The sequence below is a fragment of the Salvelinus sp. IW2-2015 genome, linkage group LG13 (genome assembly GCF_002910315.2).
Source record: "Salvelinus sp. IW2-2015 linkage group LG13, ASM291031v2, whole genome shotgun sequence".
NCBI lineage: Eukaryota > Metazoa > Chordata > Actinopteri > Salmoniformes > Salmonidae > Salvelinus > Salvelinus sp. IW2-2015.
The window spans coordinates 26,473,105-26,493,095 of record NC_036853.1 but is presented as its reverse complement, the minus strand read 5'-3'; the positions used below and the strand labels follow the sequence as shown (position 1 = coordinate 26,493,095).

Below are 19,991 nucleotides of genomic sequence, written 5' to 3'. Positions count from 1 at the left end.
AAAAATGAAGAAGTAAGGAGAGTCTGAATGAGTGGACCCAAGTGTCACAGAGCCTTTTTCATGCGGCACGACCGAGAGAGTGCGTTTCTTGTTTACCTTTTAAATTGACGACGTAATTGTCCGGTTGAAATTATTATCGATTATTTAGGCTAAAAACAACCCTGAGGTTTGAATATAAACATCGTTTGACATGTTTCTATGAACTTTACAGATACAATTTTGATTTTTTTGTCTTCCTGTTTTGACTGCGTTTGAGCCTGTGGATTACTGAAGAAACACGCCTGTGAACAAACAGAGGTTTTGGATATAAAGAGACTTTATCGAACAAAAGGAACATTTTATTGAGTAAATGAATGTCTGCTGAGTGCAACCATATGAAATCATCAAAGGTAAGGGATTAATTTATCCTCTATTTCTGACATGTGTAACTGTTCTACTTGGCTGGCTACTGTTTGGAATGATTTCTTCTAGTGGGCTATGTTCTCAAATAATCGTAAGGATCCTGCTTCGCCGTTAAAGACATGTTTTAAATCTGACACCGTGGTTGGGATTCACAAGAAGTTCATCTTTAAACCTATGTTAATATGTTTTCGTTGTTCGAAAATATGTTTCGTTTTCTGAATTTGTGGCGAGCCCGAGAACAGTTTCAGTCTTGCTGTTGAAGAGGTGGGACGCTACCGTCTCACGTGTGCCCAAGAGAGGTTAAGTGATATCTCTTACCGCTCCTGCTGTCGCTAAAGAGTTGAAAACAGCAGGGTCTCGGACAGGTAGCACTCGCTTGAACAGGTTCACGGTTCCATAGCCGCAGGCAGAAACAGTTGAAACTGGACAGCCAGCACGGCCGAGCTGGACTGGGGACAGCAAGGAGTCATCATGTCAGGTATCCTGAGGCATGGTCCTAGGCTCAGGTCCTCCGAGGAGAGAGAAAGAAGAGAGAGAAAGAATTTAATTAGAGAGGCTATACTTAAATCACCACAGGACACCGGATAAGACAGGAGAAGTACTCCAGATATCAACAAACTGACCCTAGCCCCCCGACACATAAAACTACTGCAGCAATAAATACTGGAGGCTGAGAACAGGAGGCGTCAGGAGACACTGTGGCCCCCCGATGATACCCACGGACAGGGCCAAACAGAAGGATATAACCCCACCACTTTGCCAAAGCACAGCCCCCACACATAGGGATATGTCTTCAACCACCAACTTACATCCTGAGACAAGGCGAGTATAGCCACAAAGATCTCCGCCACGGCACAACCACAAGGGGGGGCGCCAACCCAGACAGGAAGATCACCCCGTCAGTACTCAACCCACTCACAGTGAGCGCAACCCCTCCTAGGGACGGCATGAGCACCAGTAAGCCAGGTGACTCAGCCCCTGTAATAGGTTAGAGGCAGAGAATCCCAGTGGAGAGATGGGAACCGGCCAGCAGAGACAGCAAGGGCGGTTCGTTGCTCCAGAGCCTTTCCGTTCACCTCACACTCCCGGGCCAGACTACACTCAATCATATGACCCACTGAAGAAATATGAGCTCTTCAGTAAAGACCTTAAAGGTGTGAGAGACCGAGTCTGCGTCTCTCACATGGGTGGCAGACCATTCCATAAAAATTTAGCTTTAAGGAGAAAGCCCTGCCTCCAGCTTGTTTGCTTAGAACTTCTAGGGACAACTAGGAGGCCTGCGTCTTGTGACCGTAGCGTACGTGTAGGTTAGTGTACGGCGCGCGACAATCGGAAGATAGTAGGGAGCAAAGCCCATGTTACAATGCTTGTAGACTTACGCAGCTAAAACCATGAAAGTCATGCCCTTGCCCATTAACAGCGAATCCAGTGGTAGGGAGGCTAGCACTGGCAGTTAATGATCACATTTTCTGTTCTAGTTCAGGTTCTAGAGCAGAACCGTATTGTAGCACTAACATGAAGTTGTAGTTAGGTGCTCATACCGGGTAGCCGGAAAGTAGAGCATTGCAGTAGTCTAACCTTGTCACGCCCTGACCATAGATTGCTTTGTATGTTTCTATTTTTAGTTTGGTCAGGGTGTGATGTGGGTGGGTATTCTATGTCTGGGTATTCTATGTTGTAGGTCTAGGTTTTCTGTTTCTGTGTGTTTGGCCTGGTGTGGTTCCCAATCAGAGGCAGCTGTCTATCGTTGTCTCTGATTGGGAGCCATATTTAGGTAGCCTGTTTTCCCACTTTTGTTTGTGGGTGGTTGTTTCCTGTTTAGTGTTTTGTTTCACCTTTCAGGACTGTTCGTTTGTCGTTTTTGTTGTTTGTCAAGTGTTGTCATATTTTATTTAAAAAATATGACCACTTACCACACTGCACCTTGGTCCTCCTCTCCTTCTCCAGATGACAATCGCTACAAACCTAGAAGTAACAAAAGCATAGATACATTTTTCTGCATCATTTTTGGACAGAAAGTTTCTGGTTTTTGCAATGTTACGTAGATGGAAAAAAGCTGTCCTTGAAACAGTCTTGATATGTTCGTCAAAAGAGAGATCAGGGTCCAGAGTAACGCCGAGGTCCTTCACAGTTTTATTTGAGACGACTGTACAACCATCAAGATTAATTGTCAGATTCAACAGAAGATCTCTTTGTTTCTTGGGACCTAGAACAAGCGTCTCTGTTTTGTCCGAGTTTAAAAGTATAAAGTTTGCAGCCATCCACTTCCTRATGTCTGAAACACAGGCTTCTAGCGAGGGCAAATCCTGCTATGCCCTCCGACGAACCATCAAACCGGCAAAGCGTCAATACAGGACTATGATCGAATTGTACTACACCGGTCCTGACGCTCATCGGATGTGGCAGAGCTTGCCAACTATTACAGATTACACAGGGAAGCACAGCCGAGAGCTGCCCAGTGACACAAGCCTACCAGACGAGCTAAATTACTTCTATGCTCGCTTCGAGGCAAGTAACACTGAAACATACATGAGAGCATCATGTGCTCCGCAGCCGATATGAGTAAGACCTTTAAACAGGTCAACATTCACAAGACCACAGGGCCAGACGGATTACCAGGACGTGTACTCCGAGCATGCGCTGATCAACCGGCAAATGTCTTCACCGTCATTTTCAACATCTCCCTGTCTGAGTCTGTAATACTAACATGTTTCAAGCAGACCACCATAGTCCCTGAGCCCAAGAACACTAAGGTAACCTGCCTAAATGACTACCGACCCGTAGCACTCACGTCTGTAGCCATGAAATGCTTTGAAAGGCTGGTCATGGCTCACATCAACACCATTATCCCAGAAACCCTAGACCCACACCAATTTGCATACCGCCCCAATTTATATTACACTCCACACTGCCCTTTCCCACCTGGACAAAAGGAACACCTATGTGAGAATGCTAGTAATTGACTACAACTCAGCGTTCAACACCATAGTGCCCTCAAAGCTCATAACTAAGTTAAGGACCATGGGACTAAACACCTCCCTCTGCAACTGGATCCTGGACTTCCTGATGGGCCAACCCCAGGTGGTAAGGGTAGGTAAGAACACATCCGCTGCACTGATCCTCAACACAGGGGCCCCTCCTGTACTCCCTGTCCACTCATGACTGCACGGCCAGGCACGACTCCAACACCATCACTAAATTTGACCATGACACAACAGTGGTAGGCCTGATCACCGACAACGACGAGACAGCCTATAGGGAGGAGGTCGGAGACCTGACCGGCATGGGTCCTGTGATCCTCAAAAGGTTCTACAGCTGCACCATCGAGACCATCCTGACAGGTTGCATCACTGCCTGGTATGTCAACTGCTCGGCCTCCGACCACAAGGCACTGTAGATGGTAGTGCGTACGGCCCAGTACATCACTGGGGGCCAAGCTTCCTGCCATACCAGGCGGTGTCAGAGGAAGTCCCTAAAAGTTGTCAAAGATTCCAGCCACCCTAGTCATAGACTGTTCTCTCTGCTACCGCACGGCAAGCGGTACTGGAGCGCCAAATCTAGGTCCAAGAGGCTTCTAAACAGCTTCTACCCCCAAGCCATAAGACTCCTGAACATCTAATCAAATGGCTACCCAGACTATTTGCACTACCCCCCCCCCCCCCCACACCTTTACGCTGCTGGGCTACTACTGTTATTATCTATTGCATAGTCACTTTACATTTGGACTCTGTACCGGACCCCTTGTATACTACCCCGCCTATTGTGATTTTACTGCTGCTCTGTAATTATGTGGTTCTTTGATTCTTATATTTTTTGCGGGGTGGGGATATTTTTACCTACACCTGTTGTATTCGGCACGTGACAATAAAATTGGATTTAATTAGATTTATTTTTAGAGGCTGACTGTCTTTGGTTAGCTACTAGCTATGTTAAGCTAGCTGCTACAGTCTAGTTCATTCACTTCAGTGAGAGGGGTATGAACATGAGTCTAACGTAACATGTCAGTTACACTACTAGCTCAGCACTGGGAATAAAATAATTTTTTGTCTGTCAAAACAGTTTACTTTAGCCAGCTGATCTTTTAGTCTAAACTAAAGAGTAGCCGATTTCTGCTCTGCCTTGCTTTTAAAACTCAGAGAAAAGCATTACCAATGACAGCAGTCCTACATACTCTCCAGTGCTGGTACCTATAATGTAGCCTTTCAGAAGCGTGCCTCACACACAGCCTGTAACCACCCTACCTGCTCTGGATGTCCTGGCTGGTCCTGAATCCAGCAGTCTGAAACTAGAAGACAGCCTACCACATGATCCTAAAGCAACACTTGGAAGCCGGGTTTTTGGTATAACAGTGGCAATGATAAACTTGAAGGACAAAAAATGCAATTTCAGAATGTGTGCGGGGGGGGGGGGGGGGGGGGCTCATGTCCCACCGTCCCATTGAAAGTTGTACCCCTGGGCCTGGCATACAGAGTGAAGTGGGTGCATGATTTAATATTAGTGTAGGATGCACAAACTGTCCCCACATTATAGTTAATGTTCAGTATCCCCGCCCACTCGGAGTTTGGCATGTCTTAAATTACTATATGGTTCGCACGCTGAGAGGAGTATGTTCATGGTTTGCTTGGGGGGAGATAGGTGAACGTTGTAGAGGTAAGTGGCAGAATGCAGCCTATGAATGAATGACTAAGCTTTCTAGTGAGAAAGAGATGCTAATTTATTTTGATAGTTTATGATAGACAGGCTATAGCGTACAGTCTATAGGCGCCGAGCCTCTTATTGAATAGGCATCTCATTATAGTGATTTTAAAGATCATCAGGCATTTGACTGCTGTCATGATAGTCGTTTATTTTAGTGTCGTGTAAGCAAACATTATTATTGCGAAATATTAGATACAGAATACATTTTAGCCTACATTTCGATAAACATGCATTATAGAGTCTGTGTTATAAAGTGTGTCATAAAGTTTGTCGCAGGGTTTCACTACAAACTAAGAGTTGGGCAACCTGTTGGGTAGACCCGACGCAAAGTTCCTATGTTGTCCGTTTGTATTGATGAAAACCATACGTCACCTGTCTGTCGCGAATGTTGAAAGAAATTCAATTTGAACCTACTCTGCAGATTGTCAGCCATTCGTAAATTCACTCTGTCCATCTACTCCTATATCAGAGCACTGAATGTGCCAGAGCGCAGAATAATTGATGAATTTACGAACGTGCATTACCGGTAGAATCTGACCGGTGTCAGTAGCCTAAAGGTCTGCAAAAAAAAACGTAATTAAATTATTGCCAGCAGCACAGTTAGTCACTAACGTTCTAGATAACATCAAAACAGCCTTACCAACTCTGCTAGGGCAAGTGAAATGGTCAGAGTTACGTTATCACTCATTTGTGTCTGGAAGTAGRTACTGTAACAAGCTAGCCAACTTTAGCCAGTTAGCTTGGGTGCTTGACTACTGTTGAGGTCAGAACGCTCGAATCAACCCTACTCCTCGGCCAGAGCGTCTGAATTTACGAGCAGACAATCTGATAACGCTCTGAATTTGCAAACGACCCAGAGCACTCTCTACACTGGAGGCAATTTACGAATGCAGACACCGCTGGAATGCGGTTTTGAAATTGTCACGATCGTGTGGAGAGACGGACCAAGGCGCAGCGTGATATTGATACATCTTCTCTTTATTAATGAAGATGAATGAACACGACACGACACACTTTAACAAACTAACAAAAAAACAAACGACCGTGAAGCTAAATAACGTAAGTGCACAGACAAGCAACAAACGTTCTACATAGACAATTACCCACAAACACCTAAAAGCCTATGGCTACCTTAAATATGGCTCCCAATCAGAGACAACAATAACCAGCTGTCTCTGATTGAGAACCAAATCAGGCAACCATAGACTTTCCTAAACAACTACACTCAACCATAGACAATTCTAAACACCTACACTGAACACAACCCCATCTACTCTATGAAACCCCCTCAACCATACAAACCACACTAGACAATACAAAAACACATACTAACCCATGTCACACCCTGACCTAACTAAAATACTAATGAAAACAAAGATAACTAAGGCCAGGGTGTGACAGAAATTATAAACTGGATGGTTCGAGCCCTGAATTCTGATTGTCTGACAGCCGTGGTATATCAGACTGTATACCCTGGAATGTAATGAAATTCCAAAGATCTGGAAATCAGCATTTGTCCTACCACTTTAAAAGGGGGAGATCCAACTCTTAAATAATTATAGGCCAATCTCAAAGCTGTCACCCCTGGTGAAAATACTTCAAACCCTTGTGAGTGAACAGCTAAAATAGTTTTTATTTACTAACTCTATTTTATCAATCTACCAATCGGGCTTCAGGAAGAAGCATAGCACAATTACAGCAGCTATGAAGGTTTMAAATGATATCATTGAAACCCTTGACAAAAAACAGCACTGTGTCTCACTTTTTATTGATCTCTCTAAGGCTTGTGATACAGTTGATCATGCTATACTAAGGCAGAGATTGTCGAGTTGGTCTTTCGGAGCATGCAGTTGCATGGTTTGCTAACTATCTGTCTGATAGAACTCAGTGCACTCAATTTGATGGGCTCATGTCTGTTAAATTGTCTGTCTGTAATGGTGTGCCCCAAGGCTCTGTACTTGGTCCTCTCTTATTCACTATTTATATGAATAATTTAGACAAAAATGTCCAAAATGCGCAACTTCATTTTTATGCTGGTGATAATGTTATTTACTGTTGTGCCTCGTCTCTTACAAAAGCTTTCCAGAACTTGRAAACTGCTTTTTATACTGTTCAACATACCTTGTGTCAATTGAAGCTTATCCTCAATACTGACAAAACTAAACTAATGGTATTTTCTAAAGCAAGAAATAGACCTCTGAACTTTTCACCTATTATTACCTGTCAGGGCAATGCGATTGAGACTGTAACCTCATATAAATATCTTGACATTTTAATTGATGACGGCCTCTCTTTTAAATTGCATATTCAACAACTTACAAAAACATTGAAGCTMAAATCGGGATTTTATTGTAGGAATAAGGCCTGTTTTTCTTTTGAAGCCAGAAGGAGGCTAGTATCAGCTACATTTATGCCTTTACTAGACTACGGGGATATTTTATATATGAATGCTTCCGCTCAGTGTTTAAGATCAATTGACACCCTTCACCATGGCACTTTGAGATTTATTTTAAACTGCAAAACCCTTACGCACCACTGCACTTTGTATACCAGGGTTGGCTGGCCTTCTCTAGTCACTCGTAGGCTCAGTCACTGGTATACTTTTATTTACAAATCCATTTTGGGTTTACTACCTTTTTATTTGGGCATTTTTATTGTTCAGAAATGTGGTGGGTACTCTCTTCGTTCGCTGGACTTCATCCTGCTAACTGTTCCAAATGTCCGAACTGAATTTGGTAAAAGGGCTTTCATGTACTCTGTATCATCATCTTGGAACGCCTTACAAAATACTTTTAAACTGGAAGAACTTGTCCCGATTGGTATTTTTAAATCACTGATGAATGATGTTGAGACTGATTCCCTGACCTGTCAATGTTTTTAATTAGCTGTTTTTGATTTTGTTATACTCTTGTGAATTCTAGGGTTTTTACTGGATTACTTGTAGTTTTTCATGTTGTTTGTCTGTAATTTTTGTAATGACTATCTTGGCCAGGATGCTCTTGAAAAAMAGATTTTAAATCTCAATGAGCCCTTCCTGGTTAAATAAAGGTTACATTTTTTATTTTATTTTTATTTTTAAATACCACGGGTATGACAAAACATGTATTTTTACTGCTCTAATAACGTTGGTAACCAGTTTATAATAGCAATAAGGCACCTCAGGGGTTTGTGGAATATGGCCAATATACCACGGCTAAGGGCTGTATCCAGGCACTCCGCATTGCGTCATGCTTAAGAAAAGCCCTTAGTCGTGTTATATTGGCCATATACCACACCCCCTCCTGCCTTGTTGCTTAATTATAAATTGGGTGGTTCGAGCCATGAATGCTGATTGGCTGACAGCCATGGTATATCAGACCGTATACCACGGGTATGACAAAACATTTATTTTTACTGCTCTAATAACTTGTGGGGATCGTTTTTTTTTGACAGAGAGGAAGAGGGTATGCTGCAGACCCACATTTGGAAGTCTGTTTATTAATATCAGGTGTGTCATTTCAGCTAAATTTAGGTTATGGCAAAGTGACAGCCCCCCCTCCCCTCCCTATTTTGAATAGGCTACGTAAGGTGGAGTCTCCCATCTGCATTCCCATGTTATTTCCAACAATTGGGATTTGAAGGTCAAGGTTAGTAGGTCAATTCCCACTATGATAATGCTATAATTGGATGTAGAATATTTTGAGGTGTTCAGAGATCTGTTCATTTTGTTTCTGTTGACCATATTCTTTACATTAGAGGATTTTTATGTGGTGATTTTAGGACGCTAGTGAGTGCTGTGTGTTAAGACATATTTTGGTAGGGTATTTCTATAACTCACGTCTAACTCATTATAATAGCCTTTTTTTTCTTCTAAAATAAATGTAGATATCCTTTGGGCCTACAGAATTAGCCAATACAGCCTGAGATTGGTTTGGATGCGGGTTTGATAGACGTCATCCATGACACAATTGTAGCTTACCATCCGGATAGTTAATAAAAGATGCATACTTGAAGAGAGAAGTTCTCCTGATATTTTTTAGACCTATCCATGCCAGTCACAATCAATAAATCGGAAGCCTTTCAACATTAGGCTACAATATTTTCTGTAGATTGTCTTTGGCTATCAGTCTACTGCACATGCACATACACACACAACATGAGCAGATTAACTTGGTCAAACATTTTATTTATAAAAGGTGATCAGAAAGAATGTGTCGGTAACTCTGCATTATAGTATAACTTATTTATTTTGAACGAAAGCCACAACTAGTACACGAATGAGTCACTTTATGCTGACAAATATCACACTTGACTCGAGCCTGGGGAATTCCTGATTCTACCTGGATTATGTTGGATAGGCTTCCATTAAAGAACACCCTCTGTTCTGTTAGACAGGTAACTCTTTATCCACAAATTTAGCAGGGGGTGTAAAGCCATAACACATACGTTTTTCTAGCATTAGACTATGATCAATAATGTCAAAAGCCGCACTGAAGTCTAACAAAACAGCCCCCACAATCTTTTTATTATCAATTTCTCTCAGCCAATCATCAGTCATTTGTTTAAGTGCTGTGCTTGTCCTTGCCTTTAAGTGCTGTGAGTGTCCTTGCCTATAAGCGTACTGAAAGTCTGTTGTCAATTTGTTTACTATAAAATAGCATTGTATCTGGTCAAACACCATTTWAAAAAAAGAAGAAGTTTACTAAGGGTTGATAACAGGCTGATTAGTTGGCTATTTAAGCCAGTAAAGGGGGCTTTACTATTCTTAGGTAGGGAAATTACTTTTGCTTCCCTCCATGCCTGAGGGCACACACTTTCTAGTAGGCTTAAATTGAAGGTATGGCAAATAGGAGTGGTAATATCGTCCGCTATTACCCTCAGTAATTTTCCATCCAAGTTGTCAGACCCCGGTGGCTTGTCATTGTTGATAGACAACAATACTTTTTTCACCCTCTTCCACACTCACTTTAGGGAATTCAAAATTACAACGCTTGTGTTTCATAATTTGGTCCGATATACTTTGATGTGTAGTATCAGCGTTTGATGCTGGCATGTCATGCCTAAATTTGATAATCTTGCCAATGTGATGAATGAGCAATCTGATTCAATGAATGATGGAGCGGAGTTTACCTTTTTGCCCAAAATTTAATTTAAAGTGCTCCAAAGCTTTTACTATCATTGTTTATGTCATTTATATTTGTTTCATTGTGTAGTTTCTTCTTTTTATTCAGTTTAGTCACATGATTTCTCAATTTGCAGTACGTTTACCAATCGGTTGTGCAGCCAGACTTATTTGCCATTTATTTTGCCCCATGCCTCTCAACCATACAATTTTTCAATTCCCCATCAATCCACGGGGATTTAACAGTTTTTATAGTCATTCTTATTAGTAACTGGAATAAACAATTTCATTAAATGTGTCAAGTGCAACATCTGGTTGCTTCTCATTACACAACACGGACCAACAAATATTCAACAACATAGGAATCACTACAAAACGTATTGTATAACCTCTTATACACAATATTAGGCCCAGCCTTTGGAACTTTGGTTTTCCAAGATATGGCTACTATATTGTGATCACTACAACCGATGGGTTTGGATACTGCTTTCAAGCACATTTCTGCAGCATCAGTAAAGATGTCATCAATACATGTTGATGATTTCATTCCTGTGCTGTTTGTAACTACCCTGGTAGGTTGACAGTCAGATCAGAGGCAGTAGGGATGACCACGTGTTCTGTTGATAAGTGCGTGAATTTCACAATTTTCCTGTCGTGCCAAGCATTTAAAGTGTAACGAGTACTTTTGGTTGTCAGGGAAAACGTATGGAGTAAAAAGTACATTATCTTCTTTAGGCATGTAGTGAAGTAAAAGTAAAAGTAATAAAAAGTAAAGTACAGACACCCCKAAAAAACTCTTAAGTAGTACATTAAAAGTATTTTTACTTAAGTACTTTACACWCCACTGGTTACAGTTTGAAGCTTTCTCTTGAGGGGGCAGCCTGATGAAAGCCAGTCAATATTTAAATCATCCAGAAAATATACCTCTCTGTTGATATCACATTCATTATCAAGCATTTCAAAAATGTTATCCAGATACTGACTGTTAGCACTTTGTGGTCTATAGCAGCTTCCSACCAGAATTGGCTTTAGCTGAGGCAGATGAACCTGTAGCCATATTACTTCAACAGTATTTAACATTAAATCCTCTCTAAGCTTTATAGGKATGTGGTTCTGAATATAAACYACCACACCTCCACCTTTAGCATTTCTGTCTTTTCTGTAGATCTTATAACCATGTATTGCTACAACTGTATCATCAAATATATGATCTAAGTATGTTTCAAAGATTGTCAGAATATGAATGTCATCTGTTACTAGCAAATTATGGATTTCATTAACCTTGTTTCTTAAACTACATATATTAACATGGGCTATTTTTAGCACTTTTCTGGGATGCTTTATTATTATCGTGACAGTCTACAGAGGTAGACTGTCACGACTTCTGCCGAAGTCGATGCCTCTCCTTGTTCGGGTGGTGCTCGGCGGTCGACTTCGCCGGTCTTCTAGCCATCGCCGATCCATTTTCCATTTGTCTTGTCTTGTTTTCCCACACACCTGGTTCTCGTTTCCCTCATTATGTGTTGTGTATTTAACCCTCTGTTTCCCTCATGTCTTTGTGTGGTATTGTTTATTCTGTTTCATGTATTGCGCACGTTAGTCTGTTGTACTGGGTTATGTTAACCCGTATTGTTATTTCGTGTTCACTTTGCCGTGTGTTTTTGGTTCGCCAAAATAAAAGGCTCCGTTGGCTACGCCATWTCTGCTCTCCTGCACCCGACTCCTTTACAACCATTTACGCATACCTGACAGAATACCACACCCATTATGGAGTCAGCAGGAGCAGGTACCTATGGTAGCGGATMAACGTCTGTTCCACCTGAGGCAGGGGACGAGGAGCGCCCAGGAGTTTGCACTGGATTTCCGCACCTTGGCCGCCAGAGCGGGATGGAGCGACKGGGCCCTCATCGACCACTACCGTTGCAGCCTGCGTGAGGATGTCCGTCGGGAGTTGGCCTGCAGGGATACCACTCTTATCCTCGACCAGCTGGTGGACATGTCCTTTCGGCTGGATAACCTGCCGGTCACCCACGGARGTCCAGAGAGGGCACTGTCGATTCCATTTCCCAGCACCACCGCTCGGGTGCCTATGGAGCTGGGAGGTGCTGCGCACAGGGAGACCGGAGGAGGGGCTGTCACGTGTACCATCTGTGGCCGCAGAGGTCACACTGCTGGTCGGTGCCGTGTTGGCTCCTCTAGGGTTCGAGGAGACAGGTTTCATTCGCTCCTCTATATCCCCAGCTGGTGCAGGCTTCTTCTTCTTCACCAAACTGGACCTCCGCAACACTTACAATCTGGTGAGAATCAGGGATTGCCAGACTCCAGCCACCCTCGTCATAGACTGTTCTCWCTGCTACCGCACGGCAAACGGTARCGGAGCGCCAAGTCTAGGTCCAAAAAGCTTCTTAATAGCTTCTACCCCCAAGCCATACGACTCCTGAACAGCTAATCAAATTTGCATTGACCCCCCCTCCCCAAATTTGATTTGATTTTGACACACTCACTCACTCATCCCTGTCGCATAGGGCAGCAACAAAGGCTCTCTATTTCTGTCTGTCTCTGGCCGTCTTCTCCACCATGCCCCAGCTCTGGTGATGTTGTTGGAGCTCTGTCTCGATTGTTTTTCGCCACAATGTCTTGGGCCTCCCCCTTTTACGTCTGCCCTCTGGATCCCCGACACACAACACAGGTTATTAGGATTCAGATGCTTCAGAGCCTGTTATGAGGCGCATACATTCTGCTTGCCTCTTCTCCTTTGTATTGTGGCAGTTTTTCCAGGAGCACTAAAACTTTAATAAACCCTTCATAGATGCTTTATAGGCATTTTATAACACTTACTAAACTCACATTTTGCATGTGATGCACTCAATTACAATATTGTGAAAGCTTAGGAAATATAGCMTTATTGTTTGAAAAGTACATTTGTCTTCACTGTGATGAATAGAACACTGTATTTGTTTTTGTGTTTTTCTTCCAGGCACTTCCAAGAAGGTGAGCTCAACCTCAAACCACATTCACCACCTCTATAATATCCAATATGGCTGAAGGAATGCCTTCATGGACCTCCGACAGGTTTGTTGATAAAATGTACATTTCAAAGAGAAGTATCAGGAAAAACGTAATGAACAAAATGCATTACGTTTCCCACGTGCCCTCAGAGAATGTAACAGTCAGCACTGCTTACAAAGTGGAAAGTGACTCTAACCCATCTGATACTGACGATACCGACTCCCTCTCAGGTAGTAGCTTCACTGGGATGATTTATTTAAACCCACAAACACCTACCTGGACTCTAGCTGAGAAGTTTACTGAACTCAACTCTGGAGAAGACAAGAGACTGTCTACCTATCAGGACCTCTGTGGTCCTCCAGGTTCACCCACGGCCATTGAACATAATATTCCCAATAGGAGAGGCTCTACTGGCGTGTATGGGGTCTACTCAGACTCATCACAACAAGAGGAAGGCAACATCAAGAAGGTTTCTAAAAGGAGACTGCAGAGGAAAGTGTCTAGCGGGAATCCTTCCGATCTGAAGCTGCGTCTGGTGAGAGAGATCAGTCCCAAACCCAACGAGGCTCCGTCTGATGTGCGTTGTGATGTGCGTGAGATGTTTGATGTGTGTGGGAAAAAGGGAAATGGGAAGAGTGGAGTATCACTAGTAATTCCCCCTCCATTAAACAAGGCTGTGGCCATGATTGATGCCTGTGAGAAGAATAAGGTGCCTATAGTGTTTACTGCCATGAAGAAACGTGGTGTAGAGGGAGACACAGAGAACCGGCCCTATAAGTGCACTCACTGCAACTGGGCCTTTAAGAAGTCCAGCAATCTGCAGAGTCATCTGGATACTCATAGTGGCCTGAAGGCTCATGTGTGTGACTTATGCGGCAAGGCCTATTCCCACCAGGGCACACTGCAGCAGCACAAGCGCCTGCACACCGGAGAGAGACCGTACCACTGCCCCTTCTGTGACAAGACCTACATCTGGTCCTCCGATTACCGCAAGCACATCCGCACGCACACCGGAGAGAAGCCATACGTGTGCGAGACCTGTGGCAAGGACTTTGTGCGCTCCTCGGACCTGCGGAAGCACGAGCGTAACATGCACACCAACAACAAACCCTTTCCATGTACGCAGTGCGGCAAGACCTTCAACAAGCCGCTGTCCCTGCTCCGCCATGAGCGGACCCATCTAGGCGAGCGGCCCTTCTGCTGTTCCGTTTGCGGGAAAGCCTTTGCCGTGGCCAGCCGCATGGCAGAGCACCAGATGGTGCACACCGGGGTGAGACCCTACACCTGCCTGGTCTGTTCCAAATCCTTCACCAAGTCCTCCAACCTGCTGGAGCACCAGGCCGTGCACAGCGGCATCCGCCCCCACAAATGCTCCCAGTGCAGGGTGGTGTTCGCCATGGTGTCTCGCTTGGTCCGTCACCAGTGCGTCCATACCGGAGAGAAGCCCTTCAACTGCACAGGCTGCAGCATGTCCTTCAGCCGCACAGCTGCTCTGAAGCGCCACCAGGAGCAGACGTGTGCCGGGAGGATCTTTGTATGTGTGAAGTGTGACAAGGCTTTTCAGTGTGCCTCTCAGCTCACTGAGCACATGCTGAGCCATGACTCTACTGTTGCTGATTCTGCTGTCGGAAACACAGACGACTGATTGATGCTATTGATGTTTGGGAGCTACCCGCTCATGTAGTACACACTGTTGGTTTAGTCAACCTTATTGATCTTTACATGCTAGGGCAACATCCTGCTAGTCTGCTAACCTTTAAGGATCCTCTGACAATGCATTCAAATGCATAAAAAAAAAAGATTATATTTAATTGTTCTAATGTGAAGCCTGAGTTTGGCTGGGGGAAAAAGTACAATTGTTTAGGCAGATGTATGACGCTCAGAAATTATATGTAGCAAATTTAGAAAAATGTTCGATGTTTTTGCATGTACATTGATTAATGAATCTTATGCTAGTCAAATACACAGTTGAAGTCGGAAGTTTACATACACCTTAGCCAAATACATTTAAACTCAGTTTTTCACAATTCCTGACATTCAATCCTAGTAAAATATCCCTGTTTTAGGTCAGTTAGGATCACCACTTTATTTTAAGAATGTGAAATGTCAGAATAATAGTAGATAGAATGATTTACTTCAACTTGTATTTCTTTCATCACATTCCCAGTGGGTCAGATGTTTACATACACTCAATTAGTATTTGGTAGATTGTCTTTAAATTGTTTAACTTGGGTCAAACATTTCGGGTAGCCTTCCACAAGCTTCCCACAATAAGTTGGGTGAATTTTGGCCCATTCCTGCTGACAGAGCTGGTGTAACTGAGTCAGGTTTGTAGGCCTCCTTGCTCACACACACTTTTTCAGTTCTGCCCACACAGTTTCTATGGGATTGAGGTCAGGGCTTTGTGATGGCCACTCCAATACCTTGACTTTGTTGTCCTTACGCCATTTTGCCACAACTTTGGAAGTATGCTTGGGGTCATTGTCCATTTGGAAGATCCATTTGCGACCAAGCTTCCTGACTGATGTCTTGAGATGTTGCTTCAATATATCCACATAATTTTCCTTCTTCATGATGCTGCCACCCCTGTGCTTCACGGTTGGGATGGTGTTCTTCGGCTTGCAAGCCTCCCCCTTTTTCCTCCAAACATAACAATGGTCATTATAGCCAAACAGTTCTATTTTTGTTTCATCAGACCAGAGGACATTTCTCCAAAAAGTACCATCTTTCTCCCCATGTGCAGTTGCAAACTCTAGTCTGGCTTTTTTATGGCGGTTTTGGAGCAGTGGCTACTTCCTAGCTGAGCAGCCTTTCAGGTTATGTCGATATAGGCCTCGCTTTACTGTGGATATAGATACTTTTGTACCTATCTCCTCCAGCATCTTCACAAGGTCCTTTGCTGCTGTTCTGGGATTGATTTGCACTTTTCGCGCCAAAGTACGTTCATCTCTAGGAGACAGAACGCGTCTCCTTCCTGAGCGGTAGGATGGCTGCGTGGTCCCATGGTGTTTATACTTGCGTACTATTGTTTGTACAGATGAACGTGGTACCTTCAGGCGTTTGGAAATTGCTCCCAAGGATGAACCAGACTTGTGGAGGTCTACAATTTTTTTCTGAGGTCTTGGCTGATTTCGTTTGATTTTCTCATGATGTCAAGCAAAGAGTCACTGAGTTTGAAGGTAGGCCTTGAAATACATCCACAGGTACACCTCCAATTGACTCAAATTATGTCAATTAGCCTTTCAGAAGCTTCTAAAGCCATGACATCCTTTTCTGGAATTTTCTAAGCTGTTTAAAGGCACAGTCAATTTAGTGTATGTAAACTTCTGACCCACTGGAATTGTGATACAGTGAAATAATCTGTCTGTAAACAATTTTTGGAAAAAATGAATAGTGTGATGCAGAAAGTAGATGTCCTAACCGACTTTCCAAAACTATAGTTTGTTAACAAGAAATGTGTGGAGTGGTTYAAAAACGAGTTTTAATGACTCCAACCTAAGTGTATGTAAACTTCAGACTTCAACTGTAAATAACATACATACTGTATTTCAAACCTATTCCAATCTGTTACATGGACTTATTGCACCTGTTACTGAAATGGTTGTTCCAGTTTAGATGTTTAAGGTAGTCTCAAATCATAGTCTTACCTAGCAGTCATTCATAATGCAGGCTGCGGGTGGATACAAATGCCAAATGTTGGATATGCCCAATCTGGCTGGATTCCAATAGCAATTACACATCACTTTGCAAGCCAGTATAATGTGACGTGGAGGGCCAGTGTAGCCTGTAAATGAGCTATGAGCTTTAGGCCACTGAAATACATATTATCTTAAAGAATATAACTTTAATGACTACATGTTCACTTACAAACTCACTTGGTGAAGGCCACAGGATTGCAAACAAATGAATGCAACAACCATGTCTCTGTCACTAGCAAACAAAGTCATGGGTGGTACTGGTAACTCTAAAATTGACTCAAAAGACCCTCTGGGAATTATGCAAATAAGGCTTTAAACCCTACAGCAGGGCCGAAACATTTCTGGTTTTGGAATTTTGTATGGTTCTTCAAAGAACCATCTCCTTTATGGATCTTCAGAGACTCTAAAATCGTTCCCCTATGGTATCGCTCTCAAGAACCTTATTTGGTTCAAATGTATGCCTTTATTTTTGAGTGTAGGTACGCGAAGGCTAATCTGTTGGGGAGTGACTGTACACAAGAGCGCCTCTGAGACGCACACCTACAGATGTAGAAACTTAATTTGATCACCCTGTTGCAGTGCAGGAAATGTAAAACTTGTAGAGTATTTGAGGTTTAAAAACACTTCTGAAGTTTGTAATTTCCACTTTGAAATTTTCCATAAAGAAAGATGTATCAACCCCTACAAAAATGTATGTTAATTCTAATTCACATTTCCTGTTGCTGCAGGACTATTGTCCTGCAGTAGCAAACTATCTGAAATTAAGATCCTACATCTGAGTACATCCCAAATGGCACCCTATTCCTTATACAGCTTACTACTTTTGACCACAGCCTTATGGTTCTTGGTCAAAAGTAATGCACTATATAGGGAATAGGGTGCCATTTGGGATGCACACATAATGTATGAGGTGGAGATCAGTCCCGGGGGTGCAGTTCTGAGGTTAGCTAATCATATGGTAACAATCTGAATCTTTGAAAGTACAGTATTGAACATTATTTATTGAATTTGTGTTTGTTACAAAAAATAAAATAAAACATCTTTGTTTTTTTACTTTTACAGTTTGGACACCTAAATTGCAAAGGGGAGAATAACATCAGAATAACATTATTATTATTATTATTATATACAATTCTTGCCACCAACAGAATGATATATATATATATATATGTATATATGGGGCATAGATGCAGAGAGCCCCATACCTTTTCTGAAAATCTAGACCAGCAAGATTGAATGAGATGGACCTCCTTTAAGCAGTTTACAATACTGATGGGCTTTCAGCAGGGACTTTCATTGTGGAATACTATGCCAGTAGTTTGACTTACTTAGACCATGGTATCTGTTGTGAACAATGGTCCCCCAATACCTCTGTAGTTAACTGGTTCTCTTCATCTTATGTCTTACTACAATCCACAATTTACTCAATTAATCAGTTTTGATACCATCTGATACAATCAGTACCATCAAGTCACCTGAGAACCTTTAGTAAGCGACTCACTCATTATTTCTACACATAATCATGAGATTGAYTTGAATGAAAACTAGAGCAGAGTCATTCAGAGTAATTGTGCGACAGATAGGCTACAGGGTTAGTTCATTGGGAGTTCATGTGATACTACAAAAAAKCCATTTATGCCCGGTGCTAACAAGCACTATCCGTCTATTGTGTCCACATTCTGATTGTAACCACATTTGTAGACAGGTGTAGATGATCAAAAGACACATTGTGATCTGATTTTGATCCGATCTTCCTTACCTAATCCGGAGGTCGACAGATCTGGACAGTGGAAACATTTAAATCATCATTATCCCGCCTTCTAAAATCATTGACAGGCAGCACCATTGATTAATGACATCAATAAGTGTTTTACAATGGAGATCGCTGCCGTTTAAGATTTTTTTCATGAGCATGGCCTTATTTCTATTACAGCATATTCAAAGGTTTTTATTCATATTCCATTCACCCAGCTCAATGTAACATCAATAAGTTTAGGCTACTACATAATACTTGAATTTGCCCTATACCCATCACGATGTTGCTGCAACCTAGCCTACAAATGAAAGTTTATAACGTAGGTGCACAGGTCGAGAACCAAACTGGAGTAATCAAGGTTGCATACAGTGACACATTCAATACAGCCTTGCACACTCTTGCCTGCATCTAGCTGATCTGGGGTGTAATCATTAGTCCAAACAGTTGCAAAACCAAAACTTAAATTTGTTTCTATTGGACAAATTCAGGTCAGTCCATCCCTGTTTCATTCTGTTTGCTTCCGTTTAAAAAAAAAACGTTTTGCAACAGAATCGGCGGAATGAATACACGGCTTGATCACCCGCACACACAGTTCACTTTCATAGCAGCCACATACAGCATCATCACTTTACTCATTGTATTATTCCTTCTCGCATCTACGCGCTCTCCTCCTCTCACCTTTTCCCTTCGCTTGTGGACTTCTATGCACAACACAACAGCTGTCTGTGACCAGGCGTAAAAACCTCTCCAAGCCAGACCTTCATCATACCTTAACCACTGACTGCTACTCAGTCTACATCGTTATCACCATATTAGCTAACATCACAGTCAACAAACTAGAACTAATGCGTTAGACTTGCCATGTTCAAAACAACTGGTAACTCGGAAATCTCTGGCTTCCATCTTCAGTGTGTTCAAGACAACTGGGAACTATCTCCGACTGGGAGATAGTTTTGAACGGTCATCCAACTCGGAATTCCAAGCTGGAAACTCTGATATCTTTCTAGAGCTCTCACTTTCCGAACTGAAGATCACTGACGTCCTGATTTCACCTCGTTCTTTTCCGAGTTCCCAGTGGTCTTGAAAGCACCATAAACCCACAATCCAATCCCTGTGTACAATCACGCAGTACAGTGTACAGCAAGCAATTTAGCAGTTACACCGGCGGGCCCTGGTAGCAATAAATTAATAAACCCGAAAGCTTACCCTGACTTGGAAGAGTTGCAGTGTTGGATAGCCTTAGCCAGCTAGCTAACATGAATAACATTCTTCTCTGTTGAGTCAGATTGTTGAGTGAAAGGTAAACTAAGAAAAAAAGACAACAAAT

General features: G+C 42.6%; 1 protein-coding gene across 1 annotated transcript; it reads left to right on the top strand.

The window, feature by feature from the left end:
• Window positions 1-4,967: 4,967 nt before the first annotated feature.
• LOC111971686 (zinc finger protein 648) lies at window positions 4,968-19,610 on the top strand. The gene is made up of 2 exons (XM_023998530.2): window positions 4,968-5,052; window positions 13,179-19,610. Exon 2 carries the CDS (start codon window positions 13,239-13,241, stop codon window positions 14,853-14,855), a length of 1,617 nt encoding a protein of 538 aa, XP_023854298.1. The 5' UTR covers window positions 4,968-5,052; window positions 13,179-13,238; the 3' UTR covers window positions 14,856-19,610.
• Window positions 19,611-19,991: the final 381 nt, after the last annotated feature.

Excerpts from the sequence above, each read along its gene's own strand:
- LOC111971686 (XM_023998530.2), top strand. The coding sequence starts at position 13,239 with ATGGCTGAAGGAATGCCTTCATGGACCTCCGACAGGTTTGTTGATAAA.